The sequence below is a fragment of the Macrotis lagotis genome, chromosome 2, assembly GCF_037893015.1.
Source record: "Macrotis lagotis isolate mMagLag1 chromosome 2, bilby.v1.9.chrom.fasta, whole genome shotgun sequence".
In the NCBI taxonomy this organism is placed as follows: domain Eukaryota; kingdom Metazoa; phylum Chordata; class Mammalia; order Peramelemorphia; family Peramelidae; genus Macrotis; species Macrotis lagotis.
Genome location: NC_133659.1, coordinates 318,542,370 through 318,565,048, shown reverse-complemented (window position 1 = coordinate 318,565,048; position 22,679 = coordinate 318,542,370). Strand labels below are relative to the sequence as shown.

Here is a 22,679-nt window from a genome sequence, read left to right as displayed (position 1 = left end):
AAGGGGACATGATGGGACATAACTAAATAACAATAACATTATCCATTGCACCCCAGGGTATAATAGGACTCGGGACTTTGATATGGAAAGTAGTTTCCCCTTTTTCTCTAATTCTTAATTCAAAATTCAGGTTTTTTTAGGATTTTTTTTTTTTTTGCAAGGCAAATGGGGTTAAGTGGCTTGCCCAAGGCCACACAGCTAGGTAATTATTAAGTGTCTGAGGCCTGATTTGAACTCAGGTACTCCTGACTCCAGGGCAGGTGCTTTATCCATTGAGCCACCTAGTCACCCCCAAAATTCAATTACTTAAAGGATGGTGAATTAACTCTTTAATCTTGGTCAGACCCCACTCAATCTATTTTTTTTTTTAGGTTTTTGCAAGGCAAATGGGGTTAACTGGCTTGCCCATGGCCATACAGCTAGGTAATTATTAAGTGTCTGAGACAGGATTTGAACCCAGGTACTCCTGACTCCAGGGCTGGTGCTTTATCCACTTTGCCACCTAGCCACCCTGACCCCACTCAATCTTAGAAGGAATTTAATTCCATTGTGTTCTACTCAGGTTTGGGTGGGGATAAATTCTTTGATTAGATTACCAAAGACTGAGAATAATTTAGAAATGAGATAATGAAAGTACCTAAGAATAGGTCCAGACCCTCACTGTGATATTCATTCTCTCACTAATTTTTAACCTAAGATTTTCTTGGGCATTTGAGAGTGCCTCTTTTAATAAACTTTTAGCCGTATTAATAAAATGATTACATTACCCAGAAACTATTTAAATGTCACAGACTTCACTTATGATTTCATCATCAATATAAAGAATTTTCAGAAAAGAATAACTCTTACCAATGTAGATGGCCACCTTCTTGGAAAGTCCAGGGCATTGAAAGAATGGACGACCAGCTGAGAATCACACAACCAAAAGACAGAACTCAAACCTTGGTCCTGGTAGCTCTGAGCCCAACTTTTTACCCTACCCACCAATTCCTTGGCTGTGTATCATTCACAGTGAAATACAGGCATAGAAAAGACAGTTTTTATATAACATTTAAGGTTTGTGAAGCATTTTACTAATTTGATTTTCCCCCAAAATCCAAAAGGTGATGTCATGAATTTTCTCAAACATTATAATTGTACAATATGACTGATGCATCCGTATATGATGATGTCTTAAAATTTGCATAGAGCTATACACCCTTATCTCATCCAGTCTTTACAAGAACTCTTTCAGAAAGATGATACAGGTGTTTTTGCTCCTATTTTGCAAATGAGGAAACTGAGGTTTAGAATGGTTTAGCCAACACCACAGAAGAAATTTTAAATCTGAATTGGGTCTTTCATATTCCCAAGTTTTGCTATTTTTATCCACTGTTTCACTGCCCATCATTAAATAATTAAATCTCTTCTAATATTATCTGGCTGATCCCTTTCTAATGCATGTCCCACAGAATTGCCAGTCTGACCAAACATCAAGTTTTCATGGACTCGTATAAAGATGGCACAGGTGGTATTAATGTTGTTCAGTCATTTTAGTTACATGATCCCATTTGGACTTTTTTTGGCAAAGATATTGGAGTGGTTTGACATTTCCTTCTTCAGCTCATTTTACAGGTGAGGAAACTGAGGCCAACAGGGTAAAGTGACTTGCCCAAGGTCACACAGCTAGTAAGTGTCTGAGGCCAGATTTAACTTCTTAAGATGAGTCTTCCAGACCCCAGGTCTGGTGCTCTATCCACTGAGCCACCTAACTTCTCCAGATGGAAGGTAAAGAGTGGTAGACAAGAAGCGAGGAGTTCAACTGAGTGTCATTCTGTTGAACATGACTATAGTGGAAAGAGCACTGGGTTTGAGGTCAGGGGACCTGGATTCAAATCCTGCCTCTTCCTCCATACAATGTGGATGTAGATTAAATGGCCTCTCACTTTCCATCCAATTCTAAATCTCTGATCGCAACTGAACCTACACATTTTGCATGTGCAGCAAACAGGTGCCATGGCCTTTGGCCTTTTCTCTTCCTATCCTTTTTAGAGGTAGCCTAAAACAAAACAAATATTTGAGGACAAAGCCTCAGTTCTACAAAGCTTCTTACAGACAGGTGTAATTGTGATTTCTTTAGGCTACAGTGCCACCTTCTGGCCACCAGCAGACACAGCACATTCACAGAAGAGTTTAAAGACTCACAACTGATGTACAGCAATGGGGCTTTGTGATTCTTTAGCTAAATCCAGAGACGGGTTCATTTGTTTCCTTCTGGGCACCAGTTGGTCAATAAACACTTAAGCAAAGTTCTGTCATGGGAACGCTCCTTCCAAAAGTCTGCGAGGATTAGATGGATGGATATGTTGGATGATGATGGATGGATGTGATGAAGGGCTCTCAAGAGCACATTTTGGGGTGGGGGATAAGCACAAAGTCTGGCAGGTTCTTCTAAACTGGACAGAATTTACCTGAGGTTGAGCTTATTTAAATTTCCGAAGTATTAATCAATGATATAATGTGTGTATACGTGGTTGTGGTTACGTGGCGAGAGAGACAGACAGACAGACAAAGACAGAAATGGAGAGGGAGACTGAGACAAAGAAGGGAGGAGACAGTTATGAGGAAGGGAGAGAACAAAGGCAAAGACAGAAAGGGAGAGCCAGGGAAAGGAAGGGGAGAGAGACATAGCAGGAGAGAGGGAGATGAAGGGGAAGACAGACATGGGGAAGGCAAAGATAGTGAGAGAGAGACAAAAAAAGAAATTGAGGGAGAGACAGGGATAAAGTATCTGCTCCAGAGAAATCAGAAGTTAACAGATCCTTCTACAACACAACTGAGTTCCATTTCACCTCAGTCAATTCAACCTTCTCTTGGCGGAGGATCACAGGTTTTTAGCTCAGAGATCTAAGAGTCCACTAAGCTCAATCTTCATTTTACACTATCAGGAATCACTAAGCTTTATATACAAAGTACATATTCTCTTCATTTGAATCTCCCAAACAACCCTATGAGTAAGTCTTAGTTTTCTCCACTTCACAAATGAGGAAACTAAGGGTGACAGAGGTTAAGAGACTTGTCCAAAGTCATACAGCTTGTCCAAATGTTGGAAAGGATTTGATCTCAGGTCATAAGGAGACCATGGACAGCACTCTAACCTTACACCCTCCTCTCCGGTTTTAGGTTTGGAGGTTGAGAAGGGGTTGGATACTTAAATTAGTGACTTCATTTTAAAATTTATGAATTTTTTCGATTGAATCTTTCATTGGCCTTCCTTGTCAAACTTAGCACGGCTCTGGGTACATGCTAAGCAAACATTTGATGACATTGTATAAATCTATCCAGGCAGCACCAGCATAATGCAACCAGAGTCAGCCTCATAATGCATCCAAACAAAATGCTTAATATAAGTTAACACCAAGCACCTCCCAACACTAAACACGGCATAAATGAAGTAGACATGTATTTGGGGGTATGAGGTCAAGGAGAAGGGGACATCTTACTGAGAATTCCCTAAGGGCTGATGAACAAAACATTTCTTAAACAACTCTTCTCAAGGTACTGTGCTAGGTAATACAAAGACAGATGCATCATAAAGGCTTTCAAGGAGATGGCAATCTAAAAGAGGAAACGAAAACATATGTGATGTAGGAAGAAGAGCTTGGAATTGGAGAGAGGACCTGATACCTCAAACCAGCAATCACTTCCTCTAGCAGGATCTGTTTTTCTCACCTGCCCAATGAAGCAATTTGGATTAGACAACTTCTAAGTTCTCTTGTATCTCTAAACCAAAGACGCTGAATTCAAAAAGCCTGAAGTTCAGAACAAAAAAAAAAAAGTGATGTGGTCCGATGTGGTCCCAAAACCATGCTAGCTTGATCTTACAATATAAATAAGCACCTATTTTGTATTAGGCTTTTGGTGTAAAAAAAAAAAATTGAGTTCCTGCCCTCAATGTGTTTGCATTCTCTGGGGAAGAGAGAATCAGAGAGATAGAGAGAAAAACAAGAGACAGAGGTGGAGAGGGAGACAAGACAAAGACATGGGGGGGGGCAGAAACAGAAAGGAAAGACAAAAGAGGGAGGGGGAGATAAAAATAAAGGCGGTAAAGAATTTTTGTTTTCTAAACATGATACAAAATACATAGAAGGTAATTTGTGAGGGAAGCACTAAGGATTAGAAGGATTGGACAAAAAGTATCAGAGGTGGTACAATAAAACATATTAAGATTACAACTACATTTTAAAGTCATAATCCATCTCACGTCTACAAAAGTTATTCCTTTCCTTTAGTATCCCTTTTCCATTGTGCTTGTCCATTCACCTTGGGCAAGTCACTTAACCTGTTTACCTCAGTTTCCTCAACTGTCAAATGGAGCAACACCTACTCACAAGGGTTGAGTATTTGTAAATTCCTCAGGGCAGTGCATTACTTAATGATTCACATTTTCTCTAGCTTTTTCTTTTATTATAATAAATGTTCTGTTGCATTGATACACCACAGTTGGTTTCACATATGGTTATAATTTTAGGCCCCAGAGTAGGCCAAGCACCTTGCTTTCAAGGGATGAAGCTGATTCTGTCCTGCTGGGATACATTTAAATAGACTGGGCTCACTTGAAAGAGCTGGGTTTCAGAGAGTACTTGGCAAATTGTAGAGTCTTTCAGGAACATTTTTTTTGTCTATTTTGCTTCACTGCCACCACCTACCTAGCAGATTCATTGCTAAGACATTTGTTGAACTAAATTATCCCACTGAGATCATCTAGAAGGGCTAGGGAGAAAGCCAGGAATAGGATTCCTTATCTGCTCAGTATTCAGAGGCCCGGAAGTGTTGCTAAAAAGATTAGACAGACCTAAATTTATGATCCCTGAAGTCATACACTTTGGGCTTTCTGATCAACTGCAAGGCCATGAACCAGAAAGCTAAGCAGGGGCAGAATTCTGGGCAATGTCATAACCTGTGAGGCTGGAATGAAGTCCCCAGCTTCCCTTCCACCTCTTCCATGTTCCACCTTTCATCAAAGCTCAAGCCCCATCTCCTAAACCCCCCTTATTAATTTCTCCCAAATTACTTACTTTGTATGTAAGAGGTTCCCCTAACAAACCTAAATTCTCTCAAAAGTGGAGACTATTGGGTTTTTTCATCTTTGCACCCCAGAATCTAGTACTGTTGCTAGCCCATAGTAGGTGCCTATTAATATGTGCCTATGGTGAAGCCCCCAAATCAGCATTTTCCTATTAGGGACATTCCCCAGGTGAAGACCTTCCAAGAAACTAAGAGTGAAATAAAGAACAGTCCCCATTATTGCCACCGCATGTCCTTCCATTAATACAAAGTCACAAGCCAAACTGCACCCAAACTCCCACAAGAAATTAGCTGAATCAAGTTAATCCATTACATATTCAATCCATCCCTCAGTCACAACAGTATCTTCTCTAATCAAAGAAAAACACACACAAAAGATAAGATTTAAACATTAGAATAAAAGTTTGGCCTAGGTTTGTGCTGCAAACCTGCACATCCATCAATCAATGGCAGTCTAGAAAATGAACCTCCCTATGACTGAAATAAATTTACATGATCCAGAAGTTCTGAATGCTTCCACATTATCCTCACTATTTTGTTAAATCCATTATCTATCTCACCATCTCTTTTATCCACACACTAGCCTTCCTAGAACCAGCAAAGTATCACTGGAAGGCTGCCATGATCTAGGTTTTGAGAAGCCCCATTTACGATGGGAAGGCATTTTAGAGCAAAGCTTTAAGCTGAGATTGTACTAAACAGAACTTTACACAGAGAACTGCTGAAGAGCACATTCACTTTTAACTTCAAATCTAAACAATGTGGGGGGAAATGGAATTAACATTTGTCATTAATCCAATTAGCATTCATTTGGCTGGACACTCAATGGTAAATAATACCAATTATGTGTGAAATACAGAGGAATCAAAAAAAATTAGGGATCCACAAAAGCTTCATGGCACTTGGAATTATGTTTTAGAGAAATTGGGCAGCGGGGCATTCAAAGAAGTGGAGAAAAGCTATCTAGGCAACAGCCTGGTCAAAAGCACACAGATGACTGTCTGTGAAAAATGACAACTGCCCAATGGGCAATTAGGCAGATTTGCAGAATGTGAGAAGGGTACTGGGTCTATAAGACTGAGAAGACAGGTTGGAGTTAGGTCTGCCAGTGACAATCAGTGGAGTTTGCATCTGACCATGGAAGTGATGGGAATCCCTGAAGCAGGGGAGAACAACACAGTCCTCAATTTACTAAAAACACTTTCAAGGTCCAATAGCTCCATTATCTTATCATCCAGTCCACATGGCTCTCTATTATCCTGATATCCTGAGATACAGAGAGCCAGACTGTATCCTTCATGGATCTGCTCTGTGATCTGGTTTCCTAGTGTTGTTGAAGGAGAGGGAAAGGATCAATCACATCAGGAACAGCTTCCTGGAGGTAAGATGCACCTTAATACACACATGTTCATACAAGGGAAGCAATATGTGTTAGTACAAATAAATGGCTAAAGTCCTAGAGGCTGAAGTTGTAGGCCTGGCTCTTCAATTAACTCACAAAACACTCTTGGGAAAGTCCCTTTATCTTTCTGACTCCCAGTAACCTCCCCAGTACAACAAAGAATGGACAATTAAGTGAGGATGGGGAACTGGGGGGAGATGGAAGATAACAAAAATCAGGTGAACAGCTGAACAAATTGTGGCATATGATACACTCCAACACACAGCAGATGCTACCTAACAGTTATTCTGACCAGCATCATCAATGTGCGCTAAGAAATTATCAAGGGTTGTGTTTCTAAGAAACCTGGGAAGACTTCTATGAACTGATGCAGTGAATTGAGACATCCTCAGACATAAACCGTTACATCACTATAAAAATAAGCAACTTCCAGAGACTTAAAAACTTTAATCCAGTGCAATGAGCAATCATGAACCTACCTACCTTACAGCAAAAAGGTGATGGAATAAATATATAGAATGAGACACACACTGTGGACATGGTCAATGTAGCAATGTGTTATACATGTTTATTACAAGAGTTTAGTTTTTCCTTTCTAATTTTTTCCTAGGCAGTGATGGGAGTAAAAGAGAAATGAAAAGGTTTTTTGTTTTTAAAAAAGTAGACCAAGTGGTCTCTTAAGTGGTCCCAAAAGAAAAACCACAACTGTAAACTTAAAAAGAGTACAATTCAATTGCTTACAGGCAATGCGTTTTTACATAATGTATCATATTTGAGACTTCCAACAAGGCTACGATGTAGACATCACAGGAATTTTTATTCCAATTTACTATTAAGTTTCATTCACTTAAAACTCCAGGAAGGAAATCCACTTTGGGAAAAGGAAAATAAAAGTCCATTTTTTCAGACTGGTACAATATACTGTGTTTTTTCATAGGAGAAAAGTATGAACTTGGTAGAAAAAAGGGAAAGGCACAACTGGTTATAAAATGATAAATTTCTCTAGAATTCTGAACATTTATTCAAACATGAGGATTCCAATTTAAGACGACAAAAATAATCTTCTACATCATGCGATTTTTAAAAAAAGTACCTGTTCCACAGTGGGTAGAGCACCAGCCCTGGCTGGAGTCAGGAGGACCTGGGTTCAAATCTGACTTCAGACACTTAATATTACTTAGCTATGTGACCATGCACAAGTCATTTTTTTTTGCAAGGCAAACGGGGTTAAGTGGCTTGCCCAAGGCCACACAGCTAGGTAATTATTAAGTATCTGATACCAGATTTGAACCCAGGTAGCACAAGTCATTTTAACCTCACTACCTTGCAAAATTTTTCTTTTAAAAAGTACCTGGTTCACATAGTTCTCAATCCCTCGTAAAATTTATCACCATAATTTTCCCCCAAAACATATCATCTTGACAGAGCTGAGCAGTGGCACCCAAAGCAACTAATATACTAAAGGGAAATTGTATGTGTATGCAATGAATGGGAAAAATATTTTCAAAATATATCTCAATTTTATTTCCAAAACTCTGAAGCATTTTGAATGAAAACAAAATAATCAGGAGCTTAATATTGCAAAAGAGCATTTATGTCCTAAGGCTCGATACCAACTCTCCACCAGAAATGACCATAATCTTCTCCAAGCCTCAGTAGACGATATTCATGTGTGGCTTGTGACCATTCTGGTTCTGCACCCCTCCAAAGTGTCTATGACCAACATTCTGGCTTTCCTGTTTATTAGGAGAAGATCCTTCCAAATTAAGTAAAAAATTTTACCAAACAGCAACTACTTTAATTACCACAAAGAAAATATACTTCAAATTTTTCAAATATTCGTTTCATGGATGAATTTTCCAAGGATGATTCAAACCCCCAAGAATGATAAAGAATGCAGTTTTATCACAAATAGATTTTTCTTTGGCTAAATGACTTTTTTAATGTTTCTCATTTCTGAAGTAAATTATCGCAGTATTCCTCATCTAAGTCATTTCTAAGATCAGATATAATAAAGTACAGCTCATGCAGAAATCAGATATGAAAGTTGATTTATTTTTTAAAAAGTCTTCTTATATCATATGTTGGCAGCAAGAATTTTTTTTTCTCATCGAATTACATTTTATAACCAAATTCATATAACCCAGGACACCTAACAAGAGGATCAATAGCACACAAAACTTAAAGTGGTTTCTTTAAAACCACTGCTGGTCCCAGATAATTCAAAATAAAAGGATGAAGGCAGCAATCATAACACACACACACACATATATATATATATATATAGACACACACACACAAAGAGTTCTTTGAAAGATGAGTTTAAATTTATCACTGCATTAAATGTGGAAATATAATTTAACAAAATACAATTCACATTTACAGCATAAGGCCCTGTGGTTTTTTTTTTTAAGCAGCAAATGAAAGAACAATATCATTAGTGAAAGGCTTTAAAAAATAAAGCATGTTGGTTTTTTCTGTAAAAATGTTAAAGAATTAATTCTTCCCTTCCACCAAACGGTCAATTCGAAACTTCAAAATGTTAAAATAAAGGTTCCTGAAATTCTTAGGAAAGGAAGAATTAACATCAGTGGCATTAATGGAGAAGAGGTCAGACTGTATCATGGGCAAGCTGAGCATCACTGTTGGCAAGCAGAAGATACAACTGCTCATTTGTGGAGAAGTCAAGTTTATTACATTTGGAGCAATACAGCAGAACTTTAAAATTTATTCATCAAATACACTTAGATTCTTACAAATTTACCTTGGAAAACGCCACCTCACAAGTTTCAGTTCAAACATCATAAGAAGGCAAGAAGAGACAGGGCAAAGCCCCAAACCGAGAACTGCACCAAGGGACTGTGCCCATCCAACCAGGCTCCTCTGCTCAGAAAAAGGAACAGCAAGAGTCAAATGATCTGGGGAACCCAGCGACAAAACCCACTATGCCTATGGCACGAGGCAGACCATGCTCTACCAGGCTGACAATGATTCGTCTTGCACTAAAGATAGTTTATGAGGTTTTTACAGTTTGAACCAATGAGAAGCAAGATGAATGGAATTTTGCACTATTTGCTGAGAACTGTCTAGAAAACAACAGATGCATAAGGATAGAGAATAGCAAGCGACCTGATCCTTTCTGAAGGCTTACAGTTTGCTTTACTTAGAGAATGATCAATTCAGGAATCAATTCAAGCAATTGGGTAAAGAACCAATTAAAAGTTGCGGCATATGGACTCTGGCAACACAGGGCAGATAAAATGCCATCGACTCCTTTTTGTCTTAGACCAAGTGACGCAGGGAGAGAGGAGCCACTGACACCAAGGTTTTCCGCTCTAAGCAACCCTGGTTTCAGGCCATGCCTTCAGATCACTGAGAAAGGGAGGGAGGAGAGGATAGGGGAGAGCGCAGGAGGGAACAAATCAAACTGCATTCAATGTGCACAAAAGACAGGATTCTACATGACTACAATGCTGATGTGGACACCCTTGTTGTCCTCCAGCAAATCTCTCAGACTCCGTCCTGTAGGGAGAGTTCCTCCAAGTCAGATATTCAATCAAACATACCAAGATGGAAATCAGCTTACCCATGATTAAAATGCAATCAATTCCTCCAAAGGAACACGAGGTGCCTTACCCAAAAAGATCTTTTAAATCATTGCTAGCTGAGTTGCTATTAGTCATGTTGGCTGGCTGTGCAAAGTTCTGTGGGTTAAAGAAAGGATTGCCCTGCAGACCAAAGGCAGGCTGTCCTACCATGTTCAGCTGGGTTCCCATGACTGAACTGCCTGTCCCTGGGGACCCTTGAGGAGGGACAAACTGATTAAGCCACTGGTTTGGTTTCTGTTGAGATAACTGGTTCATGCTAACTTTGGGTTTCTGAGGCCCAAACAGACTGTCCAGAGCAGACATATCAGTGGGTCTGTGCGGGGTCTGCTGAGATATTCCAGCTGAAGCCCTTCGAGTGTGCAGGTTCGGTAAACTCGAAGGTGGACCTAGAGGCATCTGGGCTGCCACTGGTGTGGCTGGGCTGCTGAAGAGATGCTGGCTTGCGCTAGCTGGCAAGCTGAATGTTGGTGTCTGAAAGCCCATGTTGGTATTGAGGCCATTTGTCAAACTTCTCTTTGTATTATCAACCGGTGTGGAAAAAACCATGCCCATCCCCATGGATGGGACCGAAGAGAAACTACTGGAAGCCGAAATTTGGGGAGGGTTAACAGAAAGGCTGGTCAAAGAAGACATGTTATCCATCAAAGTTTCAGTCAAGTCCTTAGTCTGCAAAATATATAAAACAGTAGTGTTATGGCTATTTGCATTAAGATTAGGCTCTTAAATCCCATAAAGCACATTAACATGTCAGAGGAAAGCTTCAGCTCAAGTCATAGTCAAGTGAACTTATTAAAAATACAGAATTTTATGCTGATTTCTCCATCATTTCAGAGGGAGAAACTTTTCCTTCGATTAACATTAAAAAAGGAGTTTCAGTAAGTCTTCTGAAATAAAAATATCATGGCATGCAAAAATTCAAATGATTCCTGCTATGAACTAAGCTTGTACGGAACCTACATAAACATCAAGGACCCTGGTACCTTTTAAGTGTTCTGAAAAAATAAGTATTTAAAAACAAAATAAAAAAACCTCACAACTCTACTCAAAAACATCAAAGGAAAGAGTCAGCTCATTTTGCTTCCTTTCCAGAGAAATTAAGAGTGGCAGGTGTTTGCCAGAGCTTGAAATCATCCCAGCCACAACCCTCTGAGAATGAGCAAGGGAAAGAAGTCTTTATAAATTCATCTCCTGGGTATTTCAAGCATGATATAACTACTATTTTAAAAGAAGGCAAATAAAAGGATACCAAAGAACATCAACTCTGACCTGTTTGATGGGCACCACAGGGGTGTGAGACTGGGGCTTCAGGGGCTGCTGACTTTTCAACTTCTGAGCCTGTTCCTGTTCCTTCGCTAACTTTTGCTTCTCTTCAAGTGTCAGAGATGCCTTCAAAATGAAAAAAGATAGTTCATGTGGCAATGTTAGATTTCCTTTTTTAAGGCAAAGATCTTCCAGACAGTCCTGAATTTTCACATGCCAGGTTTTCTTTAGGCGCTCTTCACCAAGCACAGCACAGAAGAAAACTTCTGAGACACTTCTCAGGTTCTAGTTCAAAGGCCTGAGGAACATCTGAATGTGGAAAGCTCAGCCCCTTGCGAAGGAATGGCTTCTCACGTATGAAGTAAGTGTGGCGACGCTGTTCCAATACAGTTCAGGATCCAATACAAGATAGCAATAGGGAAAGCATTTGCTAAATCTCAAAGCTATTAAAGACTTGGAAAATGATAATATTCACACAGTAGTTTGTCACAACATGGTAGTTTGGCAGTAATTTCACACAAACAATAGTCTGAGTAAGATTTAAATTTGCCCTGGTTGAGAAATACATTTCTTGTTAAAGGGCTTCAACTGTATTGAACTTACTGAAAAACTCTAGAACTACATATGACAAACTGGATATTGGAGTCCTCTTGTTAAGGTCTAAAGAAGTAAAGATTCATTTACTTCAAGGTCCATTCTGAAAGGCCTTGCTTAACTTTACTTCCCCTGTATCTCAGAAGGACAGAACAACTCCTAACAAATCGAACTGCTCTATATAAAATTAGATAATTATGCCTATCGTATTTTTCCTCCTAGAGCTTCAGAAGGGATTCTATCTTTTGCAGCTCTGTATTCTGGATGGTCTCTCACATAGAGTGGATATTCTATAAACAGAAATAAATTAAGACTGGTCTGAGTACAGGCAGTTAATCCCAGGATTCTACCAAGTTTCTTTAATTAACAAATGAGACAAATGGTGTTTTATAGTTTAAAAGTGGAATCAGAGGAAATAAGGTGAAAGTTAGTCTCAAGAAAACACCATGTCATTTAGTTTGGCTTTCTCTCCAAGTAAGAGAGAACTAAACCTGTAGGAAAAATATTTAAGAGGAAACCAAAAGAATAGAGCCACATTTCTTATGTCTGGTTTTCTTACATCATGCATTCTACAATTACTACAATTATTCAGGCCTTGCTGAGAAAGGATTCTAATCAGGAATCAAGTAGATCACTAACAGACAAAAGACACTGCCTCTTACCTCTTCCACTCCCCAAATGGAAAGTCAAAAATCATTGGGGGTCTAGTCTGATTCCCCTAGCACATTTTATAAGACTCTTTAAAAGAATCTTTTTGGGATAACATGTTCATTATCTTTTTTAACGGACAAACACAACGTTTGCAAATGGTATGAGCTACCAAAATGAAAATGACATGAGAACGCTACATAAATAACAAATGAGCAAATGGTTTGACACCCCAAGTAAATACATAAAGGTCTGTAATTAACACTCAGAGCTACATAAAATTACAGTCTCATAAGTATAAATATTAAATGCTGTTTTAGACACAAAAATGAACTTGCTAAGCCAAAGTTTTCCCCAAATATATAAAAGCACATCCCTGGATATTTTAACAGAGAACAAGGATAATTCTCCTGTGAAAGGAGACCCATCACTTTGCTCATCTGTAAAATGCAGGGGCTCTCTTGATTGCCTCTCAAGCTCCTTCCCCGCTCTGAGACAAGATGCTATAAACCAAATCTACAGTGCATGGCCACTGGCTAATTCTGATAGAAACACTGATATAAAGGTTTATAAGAAAGAAAATCTGAAGAAAAAAACCTGAAGTGAGGGAAATGATCAACATCAATTACCAAAGTTTAATAACTGAATCTGAGAATCTCTGAGATATATTTTAGCAGTTCTTTATTTACATACACTGAACATTCAGTTTCATTCTATCCACACTTTCATGTCAACAAAACTTATTTATTTAATGATCCTTGGAAAGTGTTAGGAACTAAAGTCTTTTTCCTGACAAAAACAGACCTGCAAGAAAAAAAGGCAATAGATGACAATTGGAGAAAAAAACTTACTCTTTTCTGTGTATTCTGTGTCCCATTCTCTTTACTGTCTGAACCACCACCAGTCAGAAGGTCTGTGCCAATATTATTAAAGACCTTGTCAATCTGTTGAAATTAAAAAGCTAGCTGGTTAAACAGACACAAAAAATAAATTCAATGAAGTCATTATTTTCCAAAAAATTCTACAAGTGTTAAATCCTATCTTCATTTGTAAAAAAACATTAATTTATCTCAAAACTCTTACCTGACTACCAACATTAGGAACTTTTGTCTCTTCAGATGCATTCATTTGATTAGTGATATCCAAAGATCTGAAATTTAAGCATAATTATCACTATGTGAAAGAACAGAAAGGGAACTGCATCTTGCTGGTGCTGAGCAAAATGTGACCCACAGCTGGAGCTTTCTAAGTGTTTAGTGCCAGCCTGAGGGCCCTGGGTTCCTGTGCCACACTGCCTGGATAAGCCTCTGAGAGACACACACACACACACACACACACACACACACACACACACACACACACACACACACACTCTGGGACTTGCCTGGGGGCTCTAGAGCTAGCCTGAGGGACTTCTGGGGGGGGGGTGGGCAGTGAGGTCTGCCAGAACATAAGGTGAGTGGGACAGCCAATGTGATCAAAGGGCAGAGGAAGTTAACAAGGCCAAGGCAATCATGAAGATGACTGGAATTAAACAAGTCCCAGAGAATGGGCAGGAAGAGATGCACTAGAGAGAGCTAGGTTTATTTTCTCTTAGCTTTCTTTTTTTTTTTTTTTTTTTTTTTAGGTTTTTGCAAGGCAATGGGGTTAGGTGGTTTGCCCCAGTCAGCTAGGTAGTTATTAAGTGTGTGAGGCTGGATTTGAACTCAGGTACTCCTGACTCCAGGGCCAGTGCTCTATCCACTGTGCCACCTAGCCGCCGGGAGGTCTTGCTACTTGAAGGAGCCTCCCTTGCCTTCTATTCCCTCTTCTAGCTTTCAGAAGCAGTCCGTGCTTGGCTTCTTCAAAGCAGATTCTGCAGTAATTTAAGTGTGCAGGAGATGGATAAAGAGCCCTTGGCAAGTAATGACTTCTATCTCTCCTTTCTTGCCCCAGACAGGGCACTGTCTTAGGGAATGAAGACCACTCCCCAATGAGGGAGAGAAGGAGTCCTGAGAGCAGAGGTCTCAAGCTCGAGTGCCACCCAAACCAGATCAACATGTAACTGGAAAATACTTAACAAAATAAGAAGAAAGAATACAGCTCAGACAGTACTAATGGTCTACAGCCTGCAGAGATCCATTTCTATTTGAGTTTGACCTTGCTGCTTTAAAGGTTGCAGTTATTTTATAAATATTTCAGCTGCTCCAAAAACAGAATAAAGGATCTATTTTTTGGAATGTTGTGAAGCTTATATCCCTACTGGCCTTGTTAAAGGTAGGGGTCAATATAAATTTATAATGCTAAGGAGTGATGTTGATAGGAGAATTTCTGAGAGATGAACTACACGAAAAAAACGACATTCTTCCTACTGAATTAATGCATTCATTTTTAAACAATGCCCTCTTTCAACCTAACCTTAAAGGTGACCTAAATAAAAAGGAAGAAAAAATGCTTGGCTTTGGATTAAATTAAAACTAAGTCTTTTCAAGTCACTCAAGCTGAAGCCTGGCTACTCTCACAACTGGAACACCTAAAGAAAGCGACTCACTTCTGTTGTTCTTGCATTATGTGGAGCTGCTCCAGTTTCGTTTTATGTTCCACTTCCAATCTATGAAGCATCTCTTTGATGACCGAAATAAAAGAATTGAACTAAAATTAAAGATTAGATAAGATTACAATTATGAAAACTGGTAGTAGTAAATAAAAGTCAGTTATCAAAATATTCCTTACGGTTACTATAGCAATACAATTTTATAACATGAGCATTGGAGAAAGGGACAACACTTGAGCTAAACATGCTCGGGCTTGGAATTCCCACTTTGTGCCTTAACTAACTTGGGGAGTTTGGCCAAGTGTCTTCCATTTGATCATCTGTAAAACGAACAACTTGAACTAAATGACTTTTTCAAGGTCCCGTCCAGTTGGAAATCTACCATCTCATCCATTTCTGCAAGCAACCTGACTTTGGAGTTTTCTATCCCAAACAGTCTAAAAGTTGGTTCATATTAGAGATTCCATTTACAGTCTTTCCCCACAACCTTGAGTTGCTCCCTCCCAGCCCCATGTGGCAAAGCCATGGAGACAAGACTCTCTGTTCCTAAGAATGCCCGGATGCCAAGCTCTCTTTGACCGTTCAGGGTTCCAGTTTCTGTTTGTGCTTCTCCTCACTAGAGAGGTTTAGGTCTTTCACACATCTGGTTCTCCATTTCTACAAAAGCATGGCTTGCTCAGGAATGGAATCATCCTGTGAGGACGGATGGGCTATGATTCCAATGCCCCTCAAGGAGCTCAGCTTAACAATGGAGACAACAGGACAAGAGCTACCTCGAGGCAGACACAGACCAATCAGATGGAATTAAGAGGAAGCACTTGATTTCTGACAACCACCTGGGGAGGCACATCCTGTTTTAATCCCTATTCTACAGATGAGGAAGCTAAGGCTGTGAGCAGCCAAGGCCCTCAACCTCAGGTCTTCAGGGCAAGGCCAGCACCTTCACCCAAATACTTCCACATGAGGATCCCCAGCAGATAATGGCACAGCTTCTCAAATGCAGTAATTCCTTAATAAAACATCTGCTGAGCTGAGGAAACCAACTAAAAAGCCAGCTGAGGACACAAATTTCTTAGAATCATACCACAAACTGGAAAGGATCTATGGGACTTTCTATTTCAAACTCTTTGCTTTATAGGTCAGGCCAGAGAGACAGAAGTCTCAAAATTAATTAGTGGTCAAGAAGGCAGGGCCAAGAAGCCCTCTGGAAGGGCAGAGGCTGGAATATCACTTCATTACCAGAGACCTCCCAACACTCTCCCTCCCCACGTCTAATCTAGTTTGGCTACTTGTACCTCAAATGTACCAAGCACTGGTCAGATCTCGGTCTGGCACAGAGGGCCATGCACTGGGCTAGATCATCCTGGGGGTCCTTGGAATCCCTGGAATACAAACTTCCTCATTGCCACTGTCTCCAACTGCTGGCTCAACAGTTACTCAACACCTTTGCCTAACAAAGTCCAAGAGTTTCTTCCTGGAGCACAAGTATTTGATTGTTTAACCCCGTACATGCTCTCAGCAATGCCACACTCTGCTTCCCTGGGTCTCTCAAGGCAGGCTCTGGGGTCTCCTCCAGATGCCTGGACTTTAACCATACTCTCCCCAGGATCAATGTTCTAAAGCGAGACTCATAGATTTCTGAAGTATTAGAGCTGAACAAACCACCACCCAAACCCCTCACCCCCTGCCACACACAGGTCAGGAGTAGTTTTATATTACCTGCACAATCAAGTTAAAACTCCTGAGCCTAACATCAAAGGCCCTCCCACTGCCTGCTGCTCCCATCGCCTCTTCAGGCATCCCTGAAACTACTTAAACCCAAGGGATCACTCCCCATTTTCTGAACACGTTTTTCCCTTTCCTGCCCTTCGTTCTCTGCTGGTCCATATCCTAGCTCACTTTCTTAAATGCTGCTTCTTCCAGGAAATCTCCCCTGGCTCCCCTGCCAAATGCAACACTCTCTTCTGGGAAGTCCCAGGATCCTTTCATCATCCACCTTTCAGTGCCATTTCTATGCTTCTATTTCCCACCCTATGGGGAGCCTTTAGTGCAGCTTCAGAGTAGAAACTCGCTGCTAAGTGAATAAAAGCCACTACGACCAGACTCACCTGATTGAAATTAAGATTATTTTCAATACTCAGAGGAATCAGATGAGGCAATACTTTCCCAGCAAGCTGTTCCTTGGTGATTCCCAGCTTCTTGTGAGTAAAAGTACACTTGTAAATACCTAATATAAAAAGATCAAGAGATACTATTCTTGAACCATGAAGAACAAGGACCAAAAGCTGTGCTTTGAAGTAGAAAAGGGAAACTGAATTACACTGAAGTCTCTCCAAAGTACATGTATTGTTCCTGTCGGATGAAGTTCAACTCTAGAAGCCGTCTGTTAATAATGCCTTTGCCTACAAACTAGAATTAACTCTCTGTTCACAATTCCCTTATCCTTTATCATTAAGGACATACAGCACAGCATCTGGACATATCAAAAATCAGCAGCATTCCCTTTACACAGCAGAGGTGATACAGTCCAACTGCTTCCCCAGGTGCTATCGTAATTTACTTGCCAAATGCTAAAATGTTATGCTAAAAGCAGCATAGCTCTTAGAGGTCCTTAATCAGCTAAAAGATAGCTGCTATTTCTCATGCCACTGTTCACATCCTCCCTTCTTTACTGGGATGGTCCTGCCCTCTCCTCCTCTGAGGACCTTCACTGAGGTAAAATCCTTGCTTTTTTGTTGGTCTGTCTCTATACTTCTTTTCTTGGAGAACTAGTTCTCCCTCTTAAGACTTAGCTATTCATTTAAGGTTCTAGCAGTTCTTTCTCCCCCAAGTTCCAGTCCAGAATTTCCAAGTACCTCTACACACAGCCAACGGGAAGGCACGCCTCCAGTTCTCTGGCCTAGAAGGCTTGATAAACCACCTTTGTCTTTTCCCACCTTCTTTGTCCCATGACAGCTAGTAACCTATTGCTGTTAATTTTTCTTTTATTGCATTCATTCATGCCACATCCATGCCACATTTATGCCATCCCTCAATCCCAGAATTTACACAAGGATCACTGCAACTGTCTGCAAGCTTATCTCTGATGTGGACTTGTTTGAACTACAAGCACTGCTCCATGACAACTTCTTAAAGCACCCCTTAAATCATATGCCTTTCCAAAATAGAACACAGCCTTTCAAAGTCGATTACATCAAGTTCAGCTATTCAATCTCTTCCTGGAAGGCTGGTCTCACCCTCCCACCCTCCTCCCTCCCTCCACTGCACCCCTAAATATGAACCATACCCAAGTGTAGCAGATTTAGAGAGAAACTAGATTTAAGTCTGAGCTATGACTCTTACAACCTGCAGGAACCCTAGGGAAATCATTTCCCCTCTCTGGATCTCAGTTTCTTCTGTAAAACAAATGTCTCTGGGTCCCTTCCAGCTCTAAAGGTATGATCAGTTCATACCAAGGCCCTTCTCTTTCCTCATCATCCTTCCAGATCCAGTCTGTGTCACGCCTCCCCTAAGATGCCTTTCTAGATGATTGCAGTCATCATCTATCTCCTTTCTATCGTACTCTGAAAGTCCAGAATTCAATTTTTCAAAATAAAACATTTAACATGAGACCAGGTTTGTTTTCTAAGTAAGTCATTTTCCCAAGAAGGTAACTTTATGAAGACAGGTCAAGGCTCTCACTATTATTTTGTTCCTCATTGCTCTGTAAGTTCTAGTGAGTAGCTAATAACTATAAAGTAAAAAAAACTTTATTTAATTCTGTGGGACTCAAAAGTTGTATCAACATCCATCTGCTGAAATGCACCCAAAATATCAAGGGCACAATGGAGTTAACGAAGCATACTTGTTAGTTGGAAGTTACTGAAGAGAATATGCACAAAGGAGGACTCAATGACATTAGCTAGAGAAAGTAAAGTGAAAATTGTGGAATAATTTTAAAGATGTGATTTGTAAGGATTATTTAAGCTAGAAATTTGATGAAGTAGCATAATATAGTTTAAAAATTTCAGCTACCTAAAATTCCCATGAGGACCGCAGGTTCCTTGGATGGAATTTGTTGTAGAAATGGTAGAATGTCATCCAGTACAAACCACTTATCCAGGTATTCCAAAATCTTTCCTAAGCACACTAAAGAATTTACACGAACCTATTAAAAAGGCAAATTGTTAGTAAATTAATATTCTTTGTGGACAAGAACTAAATATTTTTACAAAAACTAAATTTTAAATCATAAAAATAAAATAAGTCACAGTTTAACAGAGTAAAATAGTAAAAGAAACAGGTAAAGCATGCTTTGATTAAGGTTTGAAATCTGAATCTATGTTAATACAAGATTATGCAATTTTTCCCAAAAAACAAATACAGCAAATAGGTGATACAGTAAATAGAGCACCTGGTTTGGAACAGTGAAGACCTAAATTCAAATCCTTTCTGATACTTCCTACCTGAGTGACCCTGGGCAAGTCACTTAATCTGTTTGCCTCAGTTTTCTCATTTGTAAAATGGGGGTAATAATAGTACCCACCTCCCACGATTGTGATGAGGATCAAATGAGATGCTAAACACAAAGTACTTAACATAGTATCTGGCACATCGTAAACAGAACATAAATGTTAGTTGTTATTATGATTAATTACATCTAATTAATATGTCAAATGACCAAAACAGAATTCCAGTATATTCTATAGCTTTAAGTGCAATGTCTAGTAACTTTAAAAATTACCAATATTGATTTCTAACTCATGCTAAGGCTTGATTCTCCCAACTCACTGAAATCTATATAGTGTGGTATCTCTAGCAGGCTTTTACAAGCCATGACCACAACAACTAATTTAAAAAAAAACTTCTTGGGGGAGGGGAAGGAAGCAGCTAGGTGATGCAATGGATAAAGCACAGGCCCAGGAATCAGGAAGACCTGAGTTCAAATCCAGTCTCAGACACTGGATACTGTGTGACCCTGGACAAATCACTTAACCCCACTGTCTTGCCAAAAAACAACCAAAAAATAACTTTTAAAAAAATCATTAAAATATGAGAGTTCCACTTTTTTAAGAAAAAAAAAATGCTCTCACAGAATGCTCTTGATAAACACTGTCCAGAAGAGATGGTATAGAGAAAATGATTCAAAGAAAAGAAAACATATCAGGCAAATAAGCAAAAATTAGACATTAACTTACTGCAAGAGAAGATGTTTGTAAACATGCATTTTTAATTCTTGGAATCAAAGAATTTTTCATGGATGGATAGTCTATGAGGTTTGCAAAGGTTGGAATGATATTCAGGCAAAGTTCCTATAATGGAAAGAGACCTGTATCAATTATATAATAATAAACATTTTTAAAGCATTTCCATACACATCAATATAGCTACAGTCTTATAGGAATGTGGCTTCTACTTCCCACATCCATTAGCTTATCCAAGCCTTATAGCATACCTATAAGGCGAGAAAAGAGAAAGTAAAAGAGATGAAGCAGTAAGGCAGAATCCAAGTCTGATTCCAGTCTGGTGTTCTCCCACCCCTCAGTCCTTTACTGTTGATTTTTAACAATAAAAAGATTTATTATTCCTCATATTGGGAGGAAAGAGGACAAATCTTTACCAAAAGTTCATGGTAATTAATTTTTATGCTTTACAATGAAAAAGAATGCCATAGGAAATCTCAAATCGGAAGTCAATGGAATATAATTATTTTAGTTGTAATTGAGAACATAAAAGCCCATATTTAAAGGGTAAAAGAAGGAAGGAGGAAGAGGAAGAAAGGACACTAAGAGGGCCAAAAGTCCAATTCTAGAGAATTCTCCTTCTCCACTCTATGCTTTCACCCTACTGAAACCACATTCTTTTCTGAGAGAAGAAAAAACAAAACAATGTCTCCAAGACAGTTTCAGAGCTAAACCATTTGTACTTATCTAAGCCTGATTACTTTCCAAATTCTTTCCTAAGACAGGATCACAAGATCTTCAGAAGAGGAAAGGATCTCTGTGGTCCCTTGGACCAAGCCAAAGTGAGAAGGAGCTCCCTCTATAAGCTGCCCTGCACACTGTCCTTAAAGACAGAATGTTCCAGTGTCAAGGACCTTCTCACCAGGCAGTCCACTCCGCTTAATTTTTCTTTATATTCAACATGAATAGTTCTGCTCTCTGGGGCAAAAGGCTTCTTCCGCCCAACCTGAAGACAACTTCCACACCCCGTGTCTCCACTGTTCTCAGGCTATACATCCCCCCCCTACCCCAACTCCTTCAAACCATCTTTGATAATATGATCAAGGTACAGCATCTGTTTGGCAAACTTCCTCAACTCTCTGCAGCTGAGCAACTGTTTCTTCCTAAGTGGTAACCAGGACTAATCACAGTATCTCAGATGTAGTCTGACCAGAGCAGATGACAGAGAAACTTCTAATTCTTGAAAACTGTCTCACTTAATAGGCCTTTTCTTTGTCAACACTAAATATTGACTCAAACTCTATTTTATTTTATTTTTTTTACTTTTTTGGTTTTTTTTTTGGTCTCCATTTATTTATTTATTTAGTGTTTTGTTTTTGTTTTAGCTTTTACAAGGCAATGGGGTTCAGTGGCTTGCCCAAGGCCACACAGCTAGGTCATTATTAAGTGTCTGAGGCCGGATTTGGACTCAGGTACTCCTGATTCCAGGGCTGGTGCTCTATCCACTGCACCACCTAGCCGCCCTTAACTCTATTTTAAATATTTGTCCCATCTCATGACTTTCAACATGATTCTACAGATTTTCTCATGTTTTGCTACACATGGATAAAGTTGAGTGGAAGCATTCTCATTTTTGTATCCTAGTTTATATCTGAATAGTTTATATCGGCAGGTAGTTTGGTATCTGTACTGTTACGCAGGCCTTTTTCAAACTGATGCTGACCTTAGGGTTAAATTATCTGCTTATTAGAACTGCAGAGGCAAATAGTAGAAAGGTAGAGTTTCAAAAGGTTTTCAATAGACCACCCACCTTGGAAATAGCCAGCAAAGATACCCAATATTCATTCTAATATTCACCAAAAGCTAGTATTTCCTGAGCCCAATGCTCATGCTCTTTAGAGCTATTTCAACACAGTCAACACATCCTACCTTGGCCCAACTTACATCAAGCTAATATTCCAAACTGAGTGGTAGCAATCAAAATCCTTCTAAATGGAACAACGAGAATAATAAGTATCCAAAATTTTTTGTTCAAATTTTCAAAACAAATTTATTTCCCATGCTTCTTTAGGTTAAAGAATCAAGCTTCTTAAATTGTTCCCTGCCAGCAGCCTTACCTGGATTTGAATGGAAGGGGCTTCTAGGGCTCTATAAACCATAGGCAGAACACTATTCTTTATTTCATCCGGAGGTGTTTTGGTTAGCAGTAAATCCATTTTTTGCAGGAAAATTAACAAAATCTGTTTTTTTTTAAAAGAAAAAAAGCAAAACACATGAAAATGATAAAGGGTTACCAAGATATACAAAAATTCGAAATAACTCAACATCTGAGAAAAGTTTTAAAAAAAGAGTAACTCACCATGTTGCTGGCCTGAAGGCATGAAAGGCAAAAAACACAAACCAAC

General features: G+C 39.4%; 1 protein-coding gene across 1 annotated transcript in view; it reads right to left on the bottom strand.

Annotated features, from left to right (window-relative positions):
* Positions 1-218: 218 nt before the first annotated feature.
* Positions 219-22,679, bottom strand: part of SCYL2 (SCY1 like pseudokinase 2) — a 73,163-nt gene continuing 50,702 nt past the window's right edge. Inside the window, exons 10-18 of the mRNA XM_074226658.1 lie at positions 22,392-22,514; positions 20,290-20,403; positions 19,127-19,259; positions 17,221-17,339; positions 15,110-15,210; positions 13,663-13,729; positions 13,431-13,523; positions 11,344-11,463; positions 219-10,743 (exon numbers count right to left, since the gene is read on the bottom strand). Coding sequence (XP_074082759.1) covers positions 10,102-10,743; positions 11,344-11,463; positions 13,431-13,523; positions 13,663-13,729; positions 15,110-15,210; positions 17,221-17,339; positions 19,127-19,259; positions 20,290-20,403; positions 22,392-22,514 — 1,512 coding nt within the window. The 3' untranslated portion in view covers positions 219-10,101. The remainder of the gene's footprint in view (positions 10,744-11,343; positions 11,464-13,430; positions 13,524-13,662; positions 13,730-15,109; positions 15,211-17,220; positions 17,340-19,126; positions 19,260-20,289; positions 20,404-22,391; positions 22,515-22,679) is intronic.